This window comes from Stegastes partitus, unplaced genomic scaffold (genome assembly GCF_000690725.1).
Source record: "Stegastes partitus isolate 25-593 unplaced genomic scaffold, Stegastes_partitus-1.0.2 Scaffold946, whole genome shotgun sequence".
NCBI classification, from domain to species: Eukaryota; Metazoa; Chordata; class Actinopteri; family Pomacentridae; genus Stegastes; species Stegastes partitus.
In genome coordinates, this window is record NW_007578677.1 from 22,928 (window position 1) to 44,202 (window position 21,275).

The 21,275-nt window shown below is 42.3% G+C and overlaps 1 protein-coding gene across 1 annotated transcript in view; it reads right to left on the reverse strand.

Moving 5' to 3' along the window:
* The window catches only part of LOC103366456 (calcium-activated potassium channel subunit beta-4), a 32,181-nt gene extending 17,386 nt beyond the window's left edge, over positions 1 to 14,795 (reverse strand). The window contains exons 1-2 of the mRNA XM_008294192.1: positions 14,562 to 14,795; positions 10,186 to 10,418 (exon numbers count right to left, since the gene is read on the reverse strand). Of these exons, the coding sequence (XP_008292414.1) occupies positions 10,186 to 10,418; positions 14,562 to 14,795 (467 nt within the window). The remainder of the gene's footprint in view (positions 1 to 10,185; positions 10,419 to 14,561) is intronic.
* Between the last annotated feature and the right edge of the window lie 6,480 nt (positions 14,796 to 21,275).

Genomic DNA, 21,275 nt, shown 5'->3' on the forward strand with positions numbered 1-21,275 from the left:
ATCTACCAGCGGTTCATTCTTTATAAACTTTAATCCACATTCAGTGGATCTAGTTTGGACCAGAACCAGAGAGAACCAGAGAGGGGAGCTCGGCCGCGGGCCTCCCCAGGGACGGAGGCTCCTTCCTGGGCAGCGAGACTCGGACGCCCCCCCTGACGTCCTGGAGCTCCAGAAGCTCATGGCGGCTAATTAGCTTAGCGTAGCCCGACGCAGACACACAAACACACACATCATGACTGCTGCCGTCACTCCTGGCTGATCACATTAACGGGTTGTTTCTCTCTCTGCCCGGAGCTTCTGTAAATTAATAGTTTGTTCTCCGTCGACCTTTCAGCTGCTGCTGGTTCCAGACGGAGCTAAATTACACATTTTATGGTATTAATTATTATTAGTATATAAAATAAGGCATCTGCACACGTCTGGAAACCGATTTAAACGCCTTTTAAGAGCCGACGGGAACGTCTGACCTCCTCTGCTGAGCAGAACCAATGAACTGGACGGCTTCAATCAGCCTCAGGATGAACAGGAGGTCTGGCCCACGCTAGAATCTGGACGGAACAAACACTAAATGACGTTTATAATGTTGAATGGAGCGATTTATATCGAATAAAAACATGTTTTGTGTGAAACAAGAACAGCTCAGGTTGAGTTTTTCAGCCTTCAAGTGGAGTTTATGTGATGAAGACGATCCAACGCTCGACTTAAATAGACCACAAACCGATTAAAGCTGACGAACAACCACAGAGAGACACAGAATAACCACAAACTGACTAAAAACAAGCACAAAGAAGCAGAAAATGATCTCAAAGAGACACAAAACAACCACAATAAGACAGAAAATGACAAGAAAGACACACAAAACGATGCTAAACTGATACTAAACCAAAAAAAAATGACACAAAACGGCTTCAAAGAGACAAAATAACCACAAACCGACTAAAAAAAACCACAAAGAGACACAAAACGAATAAAATCATATTAAAAGTCTAAAGTCAGACGTTAAATCAGCATCAGGTGTTTGTGACGTTGTTCTGCGACGCTGATGAAATTAAAACAGAAAAAAAAAACGTCTTTTCTGTCACTTCTCAGCAGAAACGATGAGTTTGGGATCAGAGTTGAGTTCATATTAAAACCAGAAGAGTGTGTGTGTGTTACTGTGTGTGTTACTGTGTGTGTGTGTGTGTTACTGTGTGTGTGTGTGTGTGTGTGTGTGTGTGTGTGTCGCTGCCCTCTGCTTCCAGCTCCTGTCATTTACATTTATAACATAATTAAGTCATAAACGAGGAAATTAGGTCTCACTAATCGGCTGAGAGGAGCAGAACACCTGCCGTCATCTCCTGTGTTCACGTCCGCCGTCCTCGCAGTAATCTGATTACAGCCACAGGGTAATGAGAGTACATCACCGGTTAGGTCGACGTCTCAACAGGAAATAAAATCCTCAGAACTAATAATTCAGTCGGTCTGACGTTTGTCCTGAAAGCTGCTGATTAAAACTCATCAATTAAACATTTAATGAGTTAAAGTCTCAGATGATCATTTATTTATGTTAATTATCTGTTTATGTCACATGTTCAGTCACTTACAGAGAAACTAAATTATTAGAAGTTCATCATTACTTTCAGTCATTTTTACTGTTTTTACAGTCAACATGTAGCTTAAAGCGCTTTTCTGTGATTTAGCTAAACTAGCTAGCTAGCTAACGAGCTATTAGCCGTAATATGACAAAATCTGTAAAACGTCTTTTCCACAAAACATTAAATTAACACGAATTTAATTTAAATTTAACAGTTTTTACTCGTTTTTCTTAATAGTTCACATATAACTGATCATTTTTTTGTGGTTTTTTTAGACATGAAGAGTTCATTCACAAAAACAGAAAACTGCATGTTTGTAGATTTTTCAGAAAACTTTTTTTTGTTTGTTTGTTTTCTTGAGACGATATCAAACTGAAGCTGAGTGGATTTGACGAAAACAGAGATAACTTCAGTTTGATGTCGTCTCAGGTGGACGATGGAGACGTTCTGCAGGTTTGTGAAGATGCAGGTTTCTGGTTTTGCAGATTAACTCTTGAAATAATCAGTAAATAGTTGAGAAAGATGTTTCAGAGCAGCAGCACCTGAAGCTGCACAAACATGTGAAACAACTGATTTACTGCGTCTCTGGTGAGCGATCAGGTTCGTCGTTAATCGCTCCGTATCGATGAAACATATTATGGGATGGACTCACACGGTTACCTTCAGGCCGAATGGAAGCCGAGCAGCGTGGTGTGTGTGTTTGCACTGGTGAAGTAAAATACACACACACACACACACACACACACACACACACAAAATTCAATCCATTTGTGGTTTAATGGAGTCTGCAGAGCTCGGCCAGCCGGTTACATCAGTCCGTGTGTGAAAGCACTGAATTATGTCTGACAGCCGGCCAGAGAACATCATGAGCTCAGAGCCACAAACAGACAAACATACAGCGAGGCGGCGCGTTCATCAAACACATCGATCAGTCGCTTTGAATCACCGCCGGGGAAACGTAACGGATACTTCCACCTGACAGACGTCTGGAGATAAAGCTCCTCAACGACCTGGAGAGATTCTAGAAGCACAATCAGCAGGTTGAATCTGAAGAACTGCAGCAGAAACTATTAATTAGACAATAAAAATGTCATAAAAACGCTCAGCTTGTGCAACAGATATTAAACTAAAAGCACATTGAGACACCAAAGCCAACAGCACAGTTAATCAAAACGGGCCGATCGAGCTCAGAACCGAGCAGCAGACGCTGAAGCTGTTGTTTTAGTCAACAGACGTATCATCTGGGCAGCAGAAGCGGCGCTGGGATCCATAAAAACAGTCCTACTCGATCCCAAACACATCAACCAAAACCCTTAACCTCCACGTTAGTCTTTGTCACGGTGCCGCGCTGCTGCTAGCTAAAGTTTAGTCCCACAGGTCTCACATTTTTACCATCAACCAACTCTGTAGTGACGAACAAGGGTCATGGAACTGAAGCCTTCTGGACTTCAGACACATCGTGTTTCCTAAATGTTGTCCGGAGGTCATTAACAGTCTCGACAGGGTTAAACAGTGAGAGGCTCCACCTGGTGGAACAACCAGGTACTACAGCTAAACTCAAAAACTCGACAAAAACATATCGAAACTTCAACAAAATGACTCATAGTTTGTCTAAAATCCTCTAAATGTGTTCATATTGACTTAAAATTGAATCGTCAAAAAACAAATAAAAAACTTCTGTCGAGGACGACGTGTCCAAAATGATTTGAAATTGTCCAAAACACGTTGACACTTGCCAGCTAAACTCCCACAATGCTCTCTGCTGCCAACACGAACTTCCTGCAGTCTGAGTGACGCCTCTTCTGGTCTCTACAGTGTTAAACAGTGAGAGGCTCCACCTGCTGGAACAACCAGGTACTACAGCTGGTCTACATTTCCTGACATCATGTAGAGAATACAGATTGTTCTTCATCTGTTTTCTTCTCACTGGATCCTAAACTCTACATTTAGAGAGAGTTCTAGCAGAGCTTTAGTACGAGGTTCCACCTGCAGAACATTCAGGACCAGACTGGAGGTAAAAATGCAGGTTTTGTCTTAACGCACTGCAGATGTTCAGCAGATACACTGGATTGATTTTAATAACTTTAATGTACTTACGAAGTGTATAATGGAGGAGAATGATATTAGACTGAGGCTCAGCAGACACTAAATATTAAATGACTCGAGGGCAGAAAACTTTTTTGGGACTTTTCTCGTTTGAGATATTTAGAATTCATCGTAACACACAAACGAATCACAGCTTTGATTTTAGCAAATCGTAGTTTTACAAACAGACTGAGTCTGATGGTGTTTTAATAATCGACACAGTTCCTGAAGGCCTGTGAGCCGAGCAGCCACGTCGATGCATCGGTTTGATAAGTTATTGTAGACAACACACACACACACACACACACACACACACACACACACACACACACACACCGTGACACACACACTGTGACACACACACCGTGACACACACTCCTGAGCCTCCTCGCCTTTATTGAGGTCAGCAGTTCATTTCATTTTTGCAGGAACAGAAATGAAGCGTGGAGCTGCAGAGTTGTACCTCACGGCCGAGCTCAGGCTGTTTGTTCATGGAGCTTTGTGGGGACTCGTGTTGGTGAAGGAGTTTGTGAGGACGCTGGTGGGACTCGAGGACGTTCATGGATCAGTGTCAGGGTCGAGGCTTCGGGTTTGGGCTGACTGAGGTTTAGGTCAAATCGAGGCCGAACCACGAACTCGTGTTCTTGCTGTGAGTTCAGACGTCCGTCAGGCTGCCTCGCGCTCTGCTGCTCTTTAAACTGAAGGCGATAAGCTGCCGTTTCTGATCCGATAAGGACGCAAACCTGCAGCTTTAATTAAAACCTGACAAACAGAACCAACTTCTGCGTGTGCATCGCTGTGTGTGTGTTCATGCATTACTACGTAAATGAGCGCTTCGTGTTCGCCGGATTCAGCAGGTGTGAAAGCAAATATCACAGCTCCTGACTGGACATGCTCTCTGTTCTCTCATTTAAATCTCTGAAGGTGACATTAAAGCAAAAACCAGGCAGCGGTTGGGCTGCTAGAGGCAGAATGAAGTGGTGGAATCTGATTAAATACGTTCACTGAAGCGGGACTGGGAGGGTTTGCATCGAAAACACAAGAGAAGCTCCTGAAATGTGACGAGCTGGTTTAGCTTCACCCAAAAATACACGAATGCATCAGTAATTATAATCTTCTTCTAATTAACCGTCTAACACCTGCAGAGGGTTTTCTTTTCACTGATTCCAGGTTGGGTTTTTTGATGATTTATTTAATATATAACATAGTTCCTCCTCCACTGCCAACAAGTGTGGCGCTAATTTAAGTTTTTATAGCCAACTGTGTTTACCAAGTGAATTAGTCCTCTCAACATCTGGAGAAATGTCCCAAAAACGCTACAAAATCTGTTTAAAATTAAGTCTAAGACTAATTAATAGACCAATCTGAGTTTATGCTCCCAAAATCAAGTGTAGAAGAGTTTAAAATAAATCCAAAACTCTACAATCACATCTCAGAACGCAGTATAAACTCTGTCTAAAACGACGCCTCTAAACAAGCAAACACCAGAACAACTGTGTAGAACCAGTGTGAAACCAGTTCAAGTCCAAAATCCTGCACAAACACAAATTCAAAACCAATTCCAGATAACGTCCAATACAGTCCAAAACTAGTTCAAAACAAAACTCTGAGCCTTGACCTGAGAGGTGACAGAACCGTAGGAAAAAGCCCCAAAACAAAGCTTAAACCAGTTCAAAGGACAAAACCAGGTCTGAAACCACTTTACACCTGTAGCCAGTATTGTTCCAAGCCATTCTAAAACCAGTTCAGCGTCTAAACCAGGTGTTACCATCTTAACTTCTCCAAGCTGTTTGATGGTTCAGGTATAAAAGACGTCCTGAGCTCTGATGTGCTTGGTTACATTCTATGACGCTAACTTGAGCGTATCGATGCCGACAAGCAGCTCCAGCGCTGATGTCGATAAAACCTTCAGTGTTCACACCAGACATTGACCCGAGTTCTGTTGTGCTGCCGTTTGAATGAAGCTAACCGGTAGCGTCCTGGTTCTCAGAGCTCAGCGCAGCAACAGATCTGGTCGGTGTGTTCGTCGAGCCGCCGCCGATCTGAATGTCATGTCAGTCATCTGGTCCACAGGCGGCTCCATTAACCAACCGCCCCCTATAGACTCAACACCAATTAACGGCCACATCTCCGCCTGGCAGCTGTTCTACAAACACCGCCTCCATTTTAGACACAATTAATGCTCCCGTCTGACTGTCGCTAAAAGGTCACGGCGCTAAAAGTCCGACCAGAGCGGCGGTTAAAGGAGCATTGCTGGTTTTTATTTCCTGGATCTGACGTGGCGTCCAACATTCACGGCGGTTGGAATCGACGTCCACCAACATTTCACAGGAAAAAGTTCCGTCTTTGGTGAGAAGTCAGAATTTATTGAGTCTACCGGGTTTGCAGTTTGCTTTTTTCTTCTTGTGGTTCCACAACAAATAGTTTTTATCCAGGAACTTATCAAACACAACAGCTGACAAGTGATGAATGTCATGCTGATGTCAAGATGAAAGAAGACACGACAAGACACAACACGACATGACACAACACGACATGACACAACAAGCTAAGCTAAGCTAAGCTAAGCTAAACCTCTGTTAATCTCACGGTGGAGAAATTTGCAAAAGGGGAAAAATGCAAACATTTAAGGAACATCAGCAGAAAATATAAAAGTCCTGAAGAGTTCCAGAACAGCAGAGCTGCAGAGAGTCTTTCATAAACAGACGTATTGATGCTCCACAACTCATCATCTACGTTGTCCAACTTTGTCCCCGAGCAGAAAAACAACAACATCACACAGATTCCAGTTTACTAAGAGACAGAGACTAACTTACTTTGTAGAGCGTCACTGAATTGTACAAACTAATTATATTAATTGGGCACATATCTGATTAATGGCTTTAAATTAAATACGTATATATATAATTATTCTATCTGTTCTGAGCAGAATCTGAACTATAACTGGTCCAGTGTTTAATGTCCATCGTTATTTATTATATTAAACGTGTTTTTAACGTTCTGAGCTGCAGATCTAAACCAGGACTGTTTGTTTTTCATGTTCTTATTATTATTTGTCTTATTATAAATCAAAAGTTGTGTTTTTATGACACATGAACCCACATTCAGGTGTTTGTGATGAACTGCTGACTCTTGGAGCTGAAGACCAGCCGGTTCTTGTTTCTCCTCCAACCTGTTAATTATTATTCTTAAACTCGGGCCTTGAAGGGGGCGGAGCCTCCAGCGGTATTTAAACCCGACAGGTCGCTGATGCGCCGACGATCCGGAGTCCCGTCGGTCCGGTCCGGCTCTCGGCCTCAGCGTTCGGTGTTGGAGGGATTTCTGAATGAAGCGTGACTCGTCTCTCTCTCTCTCTCTCTCCTCCGTGTCGCCACATCACCGGTTGCCATGGCGACCGAGCGGCATCGGTGATGACGCGCCGTCTCTCCCCTCTATATTTACTCTGTTGCCGTGGCGACGACCCAGACGTGCACTAATGAAGAAGACGAGTAGACTCGTGTGTTTGTCTCCGCTGGTATTCTTTTATTTGGGCGAGTTCACGTGTGGATGTGATCCGTGGAGTCCGTTAAACCAGCGGGTTTATTATTAGAGATCAGACTGACGGTGACGTGATGAATAAAATCACAACAACAGACTAAACTTAACGAACAGCAGTTTGTTTATGATTTCCTAAAAACTGGAAACACTTGTGTGACGATCATCTACATGACCAACAGTAACAGAACAGTGTGAGCTGATCCTGATCCTATTGCCATGTCGGGGAGCATTTATACTTAATTTATAAATAATTACCACAAAAAGACATGAAATGACAACAGAGACTTAAAATTACAACAAAAAACAAACAAAAAATAAGCACAAGAAACACAAAACGACCACTAAGAGACTCAAAGTGACCTCAGAGATGCAAAACAACCGCGAGAAGATATAAAAATTATCACAAAAACAACACAAACCCCCGAAATATCACATAAACAAACTAAACTATCACAGTGGCCCAAAATGACAACAGAGACAAAACAATGACAAGAAGTGACCACAAAGAGACACAAAACGACGTAAATGGTGACAGAAATACACAAACATGATGAAGTCCTACACAGCTGGAAGCATCAAACTAAACTGTGATCTCGTCTCTTCTCCTGACGACTCAGACAAACTAAAATCCACCAACTTTAAGGTAGAACGAAGAACAACTGTCCGTCACTGAAGCTAAGTTTAGCAGAAGGTTCTGGTTCTTCATCAGGTAGAAGTCATGCCTTATTTAGAAGTCTTTTAGAACATCTTTAACTCAGATTCAAGGGTTCTTGAAGTCTCTTTAACTCTATTTCAGAGACATTTGGTTTGTTGACCAGCACAACAACACGACTGAAGAACTGGAGACACGCTACCAGTCGCGTGGAAACGATTTGGCTACAGAAAAGACCAGAAACAGGTTTTTGGTCAGTTTGAGATGAACGTGAGTCAGATCTGAGTCCATCCAGGAAACACACTGGTTCCACCTTTAAAACAAACAAGATGTGAAAACTTCACCTCGCTGAAGACCTCGACACAGACTGAGGGGTTCAGAGCCGAACAGGAACAACCCAAAGCTGAGTTTTATGTTTCTTTGATAAGTGTTGAAGTGGTCCAACCATCAGTCCACCAGTACCGTCACCATGAGACTTTGAAGTTTGGTCCATGATGGATTTGAACCTTTAGAGGCAAACTGAGCGCTACGTCACAGGTCGCTGCAACGCGTTTGCGATTCAAGATGGCGGACAAGCCTGTAAAAACTCAACTGGTAGGTAAAATAAAACCTCAACTCACCACCACCAAGCTTCTGTTTCTACCCCGTGGTCCTCAGAAGTATCTCTGGTTCTTCTGGTAGTTTAATCGTAGCAACTGGACCTGCTTGAAGACGTTCCACCTTCATCCAAGAGGCTTCATCAGCTCTGACTGACTAGTTGGCAGTTCCACATACTGACATTAACGCCTGAGTTTCAACAGGAGGTTTGTTGCTCCTCCCCCTCGTTATGTGGGTCGTTAGTGCTCCTCCTGCCACAGTGGGGTTCGTTAGGGTCTCTGTGGCGAGGTGTGGATGTGGCTTCATCTTCCTGGGGAGAGATGTCTTCAAGGAGCTCAAGCAAGTCCAGTTGCTACGATTAATCTATGAGAAGAACCAGAACCAGGAGGACTGAGAAGCTCCACAGACATCTCCAGTTCCTCATGATGTTTAACAAGAAGAACCTGGTTTTGTTCTCAAAGAGGCCGTCAGCAAAAGGAAACTAAAACTTCAGTAAGTCATCACAGAGCAGCTGCTTCTGTCTCTGGGTCCATCTGATGACTCCTCCAACCACCAAACTTTGACCCATTTCCCTCTAACACTGCTGAACCTGGTTTGGTCCGATCAGTTTTCACCAAACAGGGTTTTATAAACAGCGACTGTATGAAGCTGCAGTTTCCTCCTTCATGAAGCTCAGAGGCTCAAACAAACCAGCCGTCCTCCTGAACTCCAAGCAGCTTCCTTCTTCTCTCAGGATGTGTTTCTGAGCAGCTCCTCGCCTCCAGACGGTTGAAACCGATCGGACTCTCCTGACTCACCTCCGTCTTCTTTCAGTCCGCTAACCGACGCTCGTCTCACCTCCGGCGTCACACTCATGTAATGAATCTGTTTCTGCCTGTAGCAGCGTAAACCTGCTGCTGAGCTGATGGTACAGTCGGTGATGTTTCAGGAGATCATTTAGAGCCGCTGAGCTTTAGGCTGAAGCCTCTCACAGCCTGAAGCCAGAGCATCAACACGCCGGCGTGTCGGAGGGGTTCTGATCCGTTCATCAGACAAATCTGCTCCAACAGGGTTCTGTCTGGATGATGGAGGTTCTGCAGACAAACAGCTGGAACCTGGAATCAGCTGATTGGGTCAAACTGAGGATTCTCCTGCATTCATCTGATGACTTCTAGCAGCTTCAGTGGACGATAAAGCTTCTGGTTCTGGTTCTGTTAGCTTCCCTTTGTGGCTCCGATGTTCATGTTCAGGCATTTGTCCAGTTGTTGTGTCTGTTTGGGTTCATTTGGCATCTCTTCTTTGCTACGCTGCTTCTATTCAAAGTTATTTTTTATTTTTGTTTGCTCTGAATCAGCGTCTGTCTTCAGTTTGCTTCAGTTTGAGTCTCTGCAGCCTTTTTGCATTCATTTGTGTTCATTTCTTTTTTCCTACTTTGTGCCTCATTGTGGTTGTTTTTGTCTCTTTGGAGACGTTTTGCATGTCGCAGCCCTTTGAGGTGACGATTAACACTGTTTGTGGTCCATTGGCTTCTTTTTTGTGCGTTATTGTCGCTGTTTTGTGACTCTTGCTGTTTGTTTTGTGTCTCTGCTGTTTGTCGGTTCGTTAGAGATAAATGAATAAAGGAGGTTGGATCAGTTTAAAGCTCTTTAAAGGTTTTCTGTTCCTCCTGCTGCTAGAACTAAAGGATGAATAATGAATAAACCCTCAGCCTGTTGAGAGAACCTGGGCCGACCAGAACCAGAACACCTGGACTCTACAGACCTGATAACACCTGGACTAACAGATTCATGTGTTCTGCCTGTGACTCCGTGAATCCGTCGTACCTTCGGGTTCAGGACCAGCTGCTGCTCATCGAAGTGCAGCAGCGCCACCGAGTTGGACTCCGAGTTGTTGACGAAGATCTGCAGGCAGGGGTACAGCGACGTGCCCTTACAGTCGGCGCCGCAGGTGAACACGCACTCAAACATCTCCTCCGGACGCAGCACCGACACCACCTGCAGGGGGCGACAGGGGGCGGGTTAACACGCCGACCTCCAGGAACCAGGACAGAACCGACTCGATCCGCTGGTTTACCATCAGAACAGAACTATTCTGGTGTTGATTCAATGCAGAAAAAACAAATATCACATCTGGTTCCTCCCAAATATAAATATTTCAGGCTTTTATGAGCAACAGTGAAAGTTTGGTGAACGTTTAAAATACGTTTAAGCAACAATAAAACGATAAAAACTGAGAATAAACAGAAACTACCAACATCTCATCTGTCTTCAGTCGGTTAGAACTGTTCCATAAGTCAGTGAACTGGGTCCATTTCATTTGACATTTTCTTTAATTCCATGTTTCGTCCCCAAATTCCAGCTCTGAGCAGAAAAACTAACGATCTGACTTTAATTAGCTTCTGTTAAGAGTCGTGGCTGAAAATATGAACAAACATGTCGGTTAAGAAGCTGAACTGGGTCGTGTTGGAACATTTCTTATCTGAATGTTTTATATGGAACCAAACTGTTGGAAATATTTTAAGAATCCAATAAAAAGAAATGAAAATCTGAAAACAAGTTAAAACACTGAAAACTGGTTAAAATAATGACGTTGATTTAAATACAATTAAACCGTCACACATTGGACAAGAATAAATGATTGTTTTTGTTTTTGTTTAGTATTTATACAAGGAAAACAAACAACATGTAAATTTCTACTTTTTTCTGTGATTTTACAAAATATTATAATTTAGAAGGAAAAATCTTTAAAATAAAAAAGATATACATTTTTTGGGGTAATTTTTCAATCCTGAAAATACATCATTTTACTTTTGAAAAAACACCAATATCTTTAAAATATTTTTTTTCTGATTTAAATACAGTAAATGTGTAATTTTATGGTTAAAAAAATATATAAATAAGAATTAAAAAATTCATAAACATACTGATTCTTTATCACGACGTTGTTGATGAGTAAAACTTTTATTTCTGGTCAGTTATAATCTGCAACTTTTTGGTCGATAAGTTCTGACCTGAATCATGACTGGACGGAGAAACCGACCTCAGGCATGAAGACACACATATATATCTATATCTATATATATATATGTATGTATATATAAAACCTGATCAGTGTGCTGTGATCTGACAACAGTCGGAGTTTCTTCATCACTCAGGAAGCTGCGACCAAGTCCCACTAATGTGATTTATGTTGTACTGAGCGGCGGATTAGTGGATGACGGAGTCGACTCCATTTAAAAAAACAGAAAAACAAAAGCCGTCCACTCTCCGTAATGCATCGACATTATTCCAAGATGATGCAATAAGCTAACAGCCGAATAAATCAGGCCGCCATGAATTCATCATCGGCCGCTCCGAGCGCAGCGTCTGATTTATGGCGCGGAAACTCCGAGACGCTGCGCAAACACTTTCAAACGTCCACGGCCGAGAGGAGGCGAAGGTGGAGAAACTCACTTTGTATCGACGGCAAATAAAGATCAAACCAGAACGCGGCCCGGCTGCAGGTTCTGACAATATGTTTACGTTTCTGTCAGAACTAAAGGTCGAGTTCTGCTCCTGCCAAATAAGAAGATTACTGCGACGCTTTGAGCTTTTCTACAAACACGACGTTCACACTTCCTGAATCTGAGCAACAACTGATCTCATGTGGGCGTGATTCTGCATTCAGCGACAGATCAGGGAGCTCTGAACAGAATCAGTGTTTAAAACCTGCTTCTAAAGAATCTGAGAGGCTGAAACAACTGAAGGAGTTTTATTTAGCTGCGTCCCGTCCAGGCTTCCTGCCACGTCGCTGTCGCTGGTTTTCTGGCCGCGGCTCAGAATTTGCTTTTCCGAACAGCTGCCAGCGAGCGCAGCCCCAAACCTCCTGCATACGACATTCTGCAGAAGTTGGAGACGAAGGCAAAGACTCAGACGTCTGGGAGTTAAAGAAAAAACCTTCTGTGAGCTCATCTGAAAGCAAGAAGGATCGTCTGAATCCAAGCCGGACTTCTGTGTTAAAGGCCATCGATGGAGATAAAACAGGTTCCTTTTCAAAAACCCGACAACGTGATGGTACCGTCCCTCTGATTGCATTCCATCACCTCACATCACAGGTCTACGTTTCCGCCCCAAAGATCAAACTAATCAGTCAGCTGATGTCACTTCCTGTTTCACCACCATCATACACAGACAGTCCAGCTGATAGCAGATCACTGAAGGTTCAGGCCGTCTTAGGGCAGCCGGAACCTTTTGAACTTCTTCTGACTTCAAGAACCAAAAACTATACCTACGAGGTTCTTCTGAGAGTCCCTGAAGAACCGCTGTGTGGGTCCAACTCGGCATAAAGCCGAACATCACAGACATCCAGTGACTGTTTGTTGTTGTTTTGTTCTGAGGTGACATGTTGGATCCGTCACCACCATGAAAACCACCAAAGTCCCCACGAATCACCTCCAAGACCAACAGTTACGGGTCAGTTAACCAACTACGTCCATCCATCCATCATCTACACAGGCTTCATCCTCTGTAGGGTGTCAGGGGGCGGAGCCTATGTTGACATTTCTACCGACTGCAGTCAGAACCCAACTCGCTAGCAGCTGGTTTCACTTTTCTTAGAGTCAATCTTCTGCTTTCTTCTGAAAACCTTGACTTTAACAATCTCGTACTCACTGCAGTACATTTACCTCAGAGTCAGAACCAAACTGTGGACAACATTCTGGAAATGTTTACAGCCCAACAGACAAACAAGCTGAACCTTAAAATGCCAGAGTTCTAAAAATCCGTCTGATATTTGTGGTAAAAACTGTCTGAACGAAGTCGTCAGTCTGAATGTAAATGAGTTTCATCGTCACACCTGATTGATCCGATTGATGGAAACCTGCAGCTGATCCGATGCCACTGAGCCGCATCACGGTTCGTCCCCATTTAACAGATTATCACAGAGGATCTGAGGAATCCTGCAGTTCATCACCTGGATGACGTGAGATTAGCTGAGCTACGTGTTAATGAGGTCAAATGGATCAAACTGAGCAGCTTCACACCAAATACTTCAATAAGTTCACAGGAACGTGATCAAATCAGACACTATGGTCACATATGAACAGGATCTGACCTGATCTGTGCAGTATTATCCTGCTATGGAGCTCATTAGCTGTGTGAGGAATCAGTCTGTGTTCATTTTTAATCAGATTATCAATCGTTTAGTCAATTAAATGGTGGTTTTATTGCTTTTTGATGCCTTTTTTTGCCCAAAACAATCAGTTAACATGAACATAAAACAGTGAAAAGCAGCAAACACGACTAAATCAGATCAACTCCTGAATAAATATCCTCATAAAGTTCTCAGTCGGATCCATAACTCTGCTCTCCGTCTCTGTTTTATATATAACTCTCATTATACTTGTTAGTGATGAATCTGTTCGTTTATTTTTAATGAGCTCATCTGTAATCAGCACAGATAAACACCATAAATAAGAGGATCTGAGATCAGTTTAACATTTAAAACTACACATAAAACAGCTGCAGCAGCCCGTTAAATATATTTTATCATCAAAAGAAAAATAATTTAACTCAACAGTAATAATCTCAGCGACCTTAATTAAATCACTGCTTAAAGAGTTCCTCATGGACTGAAATTTTCTTTCTATTCTGTATTTAAATGAACTAAAAACATCATTATTTTACATGATTTTTACATGTTTGACTGGTTTTTAAATACTAAACCAAGCCACAGTCTTAATTTAAACTGTTTTTAACGAGGTTTTTTTTAAACAGTGTAAACATGTGAATGCTGCTTTAATTAAATCTAATAATGAAGCTTTAAATGAGCTGAAAATATCAAACTTGCAGGTTCTTTCCAACAGTTTTTAACTCCCTACTTCATAAACTACAGATTTATTCACACTGAGAAAATGTGAATATTGTTTAGATTAAAATAAGTTCAAATAATAATAATAAAAAAAAAGATAATTCTGAAAATATGAACACAGTAATAAATGAGAGTAAAGTAATCAGAGTAAAAATACTGCAGAAAGAGTCACAAGTTAAATAAGTTACTGTGAAATTCACCCTTTAACCCTCAAATAGTACTGATAAATAAACACTATTAAATACTACCAGTACTACCAGTACTACCAGTACTACCAGTACGACCAGTACCACTCCTGCCTGACGCTCCGGAGCTCCGGACCGCCGGCCGGCAGCCCGCAGCTCCTCCGCCCGGCTCACCGTGCAGTTGGCCGGCTTGCTCTGGAGGCTCTGCAGCGTCGGACTGAGCCAGCAGAAGCCGAGGATGAAGAGGCTGAGGATCCCGCAGGCGATCAGGAACAAGCCCAGCCGGATGCTCTTGTCCTCGGCCTCGGAGTACTCGTACGACACCCGGATCTTCGCCATGGCAGCCCCGCGGACACCTCCGCTCCGCCGCCGGCACGGAGAGGAGGAGCACCGGGGGAGGAGCAGGAGGAGGACCGGAGGAGGAGGACCGGAGGAGGAGGAGCTGCTCTGCTGCCTGGACGTGCTCGTGTGTCTCATTTATCCTCCATCATCCCTCCCTCTGTTCTCCTCTGTTCTCCTCTGTTCTCCTCTGTTCTCCCTGGTTCTCCTCCTCTGCTCACCTCCAGCATCTCAACTACAAAAAACAAAAATAAAAATAAAAGGTTCCAAGACGTCACAGACACAATCAGCACTTTGTAGATGAAAAAAAGTGTGTTTAATAAAGTCTGCAAGCGTTCTGAGAAGGTTCTACTAAGGTTCTGCTAAGGTTCTGCTGCTATCCTCTAGTTCCCAGAATGTTCTCCTTAAAGCCAGCAAAGACGTTCCAACAACGTTTGGTGACAACATTGTTGGATGTTCTCAGAATGTTACGCTGAGAACGTTCCTTAAAAAAAAAAAGATCATGGAATGTTGTGAGAACGTTTCATCATGTGTTCCTCAACAACATCCTCAGAACGTTTTCCATTTTCTGTCATGTGTTCTTTTAACAACGTTCCCAAAATCTCCTCAGAACACGGCAGCCAGAATGTTCCACCTTTGCTAGCATATCACATTACAGGAACGTCTCATAAAGAACGTTCTGTTGTCCGAGGACTCGATAACATTCGATAAACTTTTTGGAACATTGGTTTGAGAACGTTCCTCTTTTGTTGTTGTTGTGTTCCACTGAGAACGTTCTCCCTTCGTTACTCTGGTGGTGACATTTCATATTAAGAACGTTCTGTGGTTTGTTCCCTCAAGAAAACAAAGTGTTCTACCATCTGAGGGCTCGATAAAACTCAGAAAACCTTTTTAGAACGTTGGTTTGAGCGCGTTCTTCTTTCACTATCATGGAACTTTGTGAGAGTGATTTATAGAAGAACGTTCTATAATCGGTTCCCTCACTGCAGGCAAAATGTTCCACCTGTGTGAATTACATCATAGAAACTTATAAAGAACATTTTCAAGACGTTCTTTAGACCTCGGACATGTTCTGCTTAGTGGAACACTGTAGAACGTTCTCTCATCTGAGGCCTCAATGACATCTGGACAACTGTTGATTTGAGAACGTTCTTCCTGTGTTATAATGGAACATGTTGAGAATATTTTGCAGAGGGATGTTCTATCATGTGTTCCCTGAACAACGTTCTCAAAACATTCTCAGAACATTAGAGCCAGAATCTTCCACCTTTATTATTATATTGCAGAACAGAAACGTCTTACAAAGAACGTTCTGCCATCTGAGGCCTCGATAACATCTGAGAACCCTTATTTAAGTCAGAGAACGTTGTTTCTTGGTTCTCATAGAACCCAATCTGTGTTCCTGGAACTTTGATGTTTTTCCGACTTTAGTCAGCAGTTTGCAGAGAGACGCAGGTATCAGCGTGGACGGGGTTCTGAGTGGAACAGTCTGACCCCGACAGAGAACCGGACCTCGGGTGGTTCCGTACTTCTGGTCGGGTTCTTTCCTTCCTCTCTGCGGGCCGAGTGACGCTCGTCCTTCTGCTCCCGATGATTGAATCCAGATTTGTGTTCCGTGCTGTTGTTCCGCTCCACGCTGGACGAGTTAATCCTCTTAGCGACGCAGAACACTCGACTCTGAAACATCCTCCGACTCTCTGGACGCCGGGTCGCCTTTAATGTACGACGGGTTCTGTGTTTTATCTGTTTATAAAGAGACGTGGAGCTTCAGTTGACTGGACGTTAGAGGTGTTTGGAACCGAGAACGTAGAGACTCAAACCGACTCTGGATGTGGATCAAAGCCTCAAACATCTGATTCCTGTCGATGTTTACCTGAACGGACCCAACAGGTCAGAAAGTCATTCGTCTTCAGTACTTTATTTATTCCACAGACTCAAACATGATCATGTGATCAACACAAAGCGTCCAAATGAGACAGAACACGACCAGAACACATGAAGTCCGACCACAGCGAGATGTTACGACAACAAGGAGGCGCTAAACGACCAGAACTAGACACAGAATGATGTAGAACACCGACATCTATGTAGAAGCAGAACCAGTCTAGACCCAGCTCCTGGACCAAGTCTGAAACCAGTTTAAAGCTGGTCTTAAGTCAGTTCAGTCCAAACCAGAGTCTAAAAATAAACTGAAAACCTGGTCCTAAACCGGTCCAAAACCAAGTCTGAAACCAAGTCTAAAACCAAGTCCAAAACCAAGTCTGAAGCTGGTCTTAAGTCAGTTCAACTACAGTCCAAAACAGAGTCTAAAAACAAGTCTGAAACTAGTCTAAAACCAATTCAAGGACCAAGTTCAGAACCAGACTAAAGTTGGTCATAAGTCAATTTAATAACGAGTCCAAACAAAAACCGTCTCTTAACAGAGTCTAAGAACGAGTTCAAACCAAGTCTGAAACCGGTCTAAAGCCGGTCCACAACCGTCTAAAATCACAAACCAAAACCCAGTCTAAAACCAGTCCAAAGCCAACTCCTAAAGTCCAATAGAACCAGTCTGAAACAGTCTAGAACTGGTCCAAAACCGGTCTAAAGCCAACTCAAAACCAGTGTAAGCCAAAGTTCAAGTATAAAATGAGGTTAAATCCAACCTAAAACCATTATAAAACCATTATGAAACCATTATGAAACCATTATAAAACCAGTCCTGATCTGGACTCAGTGTGACGGACTGAAGGTTCTCCAACATGTGGAGCAACCAGGACGAGCAGGTGATTCAGTTTCCTTCTCTTTACTGCTGATTGAACAAAGTGACGATTCAACCGGACTTCTAGCTGCTGAACGTTTACAGAAGAATCGACCCGACTCTGGTGGTGAAACACTGAACATTAAACGTTCTGCTGAGCTGCAGGACGACCAGAACACATCGGACCACGGAGGACTTGTGGTTCTCTTAAAGTGAAAATCAGTTTGGTTTCTGGTGATTAGTGTGAAAGACCTCCGAGGACCAGATGATCGATGGTCCAACTGAGACGTATTGATTTCTGTCCTCTGAGCTCAAACACATCAGCAGAGTGTCGATGCAGCCGCCGGGTCGGTTCTGATGCCGGTTCAGGATCAGCGTCAACACTTCTCTTCTTTATTTTAGGAGATTATCGAGTCCAGATGGATCAACAGCTTCAGTAAAAACACAACGAACCAGTTTACCGACCGACACGAGACGATTCTAAAAACTGACGACGAAGAATCTGTGGACGGAATGAACACAAAGAGACGCAAAGAGACGCAAAGAGACGCAAAGAGACACAAAGAGACACAAAGAGACACAAAGAGACGCAATGAGACACGAAGAGACTCTAAATGATGAAAGTTAGACACAAAACTAACACTAAGATACAAAATGACGACAGATAAACTCACAACGGGCACAACAAGATGCAAAAACTTCACAATGTGACGCAAAATGACCGAAATTAGACAAAACGACCACAAAGAAATACACAACAAACACACAAAATGACCAAAAATAGACACAAAACGACCACTAAGATGCAAAATGACCACAAAGAAACACACAATGGACACAAAAAAGACCAAAACTAGACAAACTACCAAAAAGAAATGCAAAAAACCAACACAGTGACACAAAACAACCACAACACATGAGCTGAGCTACAAACAGACGCAGGAAGAGACACACTACGACCGCAAAGACTCACAAAAAACACAAACGTCCAAACAGTTTGTGGAGTCACGTGATCACCGGCATGAACTCACTGTGGTTCATCTCAGCTGCACACACACACACGCACACGCACACACACACACACACACACACACACACACACACTGACCTGCAGAACATCATGAGGATTAATCCGCTGCTGAAAATAGTCCCAATAACTCAGTTTGATAAAACCTCAGATTTATTCTCTGAACTCTGACATCAACGCTCCTGAAGCAGCTTTTAGTCAAACTCGACCCCCTTCAGGGTTTTGTTACGGTGAAGAAGTTCAGCTTTCAGAGGACGAGACGGTAAATATGAAACAGCAGACGATGAAATAATTCTAAAGCTGCAGGTTTTATCTGTTGCATAAACGTGCAGCAGCATGAAGCCTCGGCGCCGTAATCAGGAGGCATGTGGCCGGATTATTATCATCTCTGCAGATCAAAAGATTACAAATGACGGCGGACATCAGCGAGCAGCCACATGTTCCTGCAGGACGGCCCAGTCGGTCCACGAGTGAGCCGGAACCGGGATGCGTTCGACAGTTGGTGTCCTCAGAGGACGGATTCAGCTCCCGGAACACAAACAGAACCGGAGAGACGAGGAGATGTTTGCTCCGGCTGTCGAGGAAACAGAATCAGAGCGCCGACATTTGGCCGAAAAGCCTCGAATCAACTCCGCCGTTACGCAGACGACGAGGCCTTCTCCTGAAACCGGCGACAGGAAAAGAACCGCAGATCCGTTTAAAGGAAACTTCTGGACGTTTTAACGCAACGTTTAGTCGTAACATGAAGCAGCAGACTGATGAGCTGCTGACGGACGCTCTGGAGAAATGATCTGGAAAAAAAAAAAGTCAAAACTGGCAGCAAGGAGCCAGAAAATATGTTAAAAACAGTAGAAACAGCATCAAACAGCTGGAAAATAAAAATACATTTAGCTGATTTAATAAAACAAATCTGATGATTTTGTGTTAAAACACTTTTTTTTCTCACCGTTCTGGCCCGTTTTTATCATTAATATGTAAATTAATAAGTTTTTTATTCTGTGATTTTACAAGAAATTATTTGTAATTTAACAAAAAAATCTGTAAAATAACCGGAAAATGATAATTTAACAGTTTTTCAGCAAAATATAAAAAATATAAAGTGGATTCTATGAGCAACGCTGTAAAAGAACAAATGACTGTTTGTAAAATTACAGACTTTTGATGTGGACAAATATTATTTACAGGTTCTTTTAAATTAATATTTTTTCCTGTAATTTAACAAAACAGGTAAAGTCTTTAAAAGCTGTAAAAAAAATCAATTTTTCAAACTTTATATACAAATTGTACTTTGAAAAAAAAACAACTGAAAATATCTGTAAAATAATGATTTATTTAGCTGATTTATTAAAGTAAATCTGTTCAGTTTCTGTTAAAATGCTGCATAAAAACCTTTCACTTTAAAAAATATGCTGATTTTTTCAATTTTTGTCATCAGCATGTAAACTGTTTTCTGTAAAATAACTGTAAAAAGATCATTTAACAGTTTTCAGTCCTTAAAAAAACTGTTTTTCAGCAAAATTAACGTCATAATGTGGATTTAAAAAACAGTAAAAGAACAAATTACTGATGTTTGATGTGGACAAATATTTAGTTTTTTGTTCATACTTTCTGATTTAATTACAGTCAAACTAATTTCTCTGATCCACAAAAAAACTTTAAAATAAAATTAAAACACATTCAGCATCTTAATTTTATCAGAATAAACGTTTTATTATCATTTTATCATCCTGTGATTTCACATTAAAGCTTCTTCTGATTGATCCTTTTTATTTTCCTACATTCTGCCGTCTCATCGTTGCACCAACAGAAAGACACAAAAACCCAACGATGAGCTACAACAGACACACAAAACAACAACACAACGGCTTCAACACATTTCTGGATCTTCGTCTCTCTGCTGTTTGTAAAACAGTTTTTTTTTTTTTCTCTCATCAGTCGAAGCTGCTTCAGCACAAGAACGTTCTGGATACGTTCTAGTGAAACCATAACTTAACGTCTTCCACTTCCTCTCAAACAACTAATCGACGGCGGAGCAATTAAAGATGAAACAGTGGCTTAATTAAAGGAGCTGATGGATTAACCGAATGTTCTGCTGTAACGAGCTCATTAACGAGTAAAGTCAACAACAACAACACAACAGAACAGGTTTGGTGCATCTGACTTTAAATGCGACTACATGTGAAGCTCCTCACTCGTTTTTATTTCTTCTATTTCTGAGCTCAGTCTGACTCCTGCAGAGCTTCTTTAATCTGCAGTAAAACCTGCTTTTAGCGCCTCGTTAAGTCAAACACTCTGCAGCTCCTTCAGTTTGTTTGTTTGTTTACAGTGTGTTTGTTTGTTTGTTTACCTCCAGGCCTTTAGTTTTCTTCAGCTGCTGCAATAAAAAGTCAATTAATTAACGGATCAGCAGCAAAAGTAACGTTTGTGTTTCTGTCATTTGGGACCAAAAACTCAAAGATGTTGGCTGAAGGTTTTAGACGTTTTCACTTAAAGCTTCCTCAGAATGACGTAAAACTGTTCAAAATCAGATAAATGATGATGTTTAATAATTATTGATCATCTGAAACACAAAGAGTTCCAAGATGTTCAAACAAAGGTGGTGCTGGAACCAAACGGGCCTCATAGAACGTTAACGTTACCGTGAAGCAGCTCGTAGCTCTGCACACCTGGAACCAACACCCAGAACCAACACCTAGAACCACAATCTAGAACC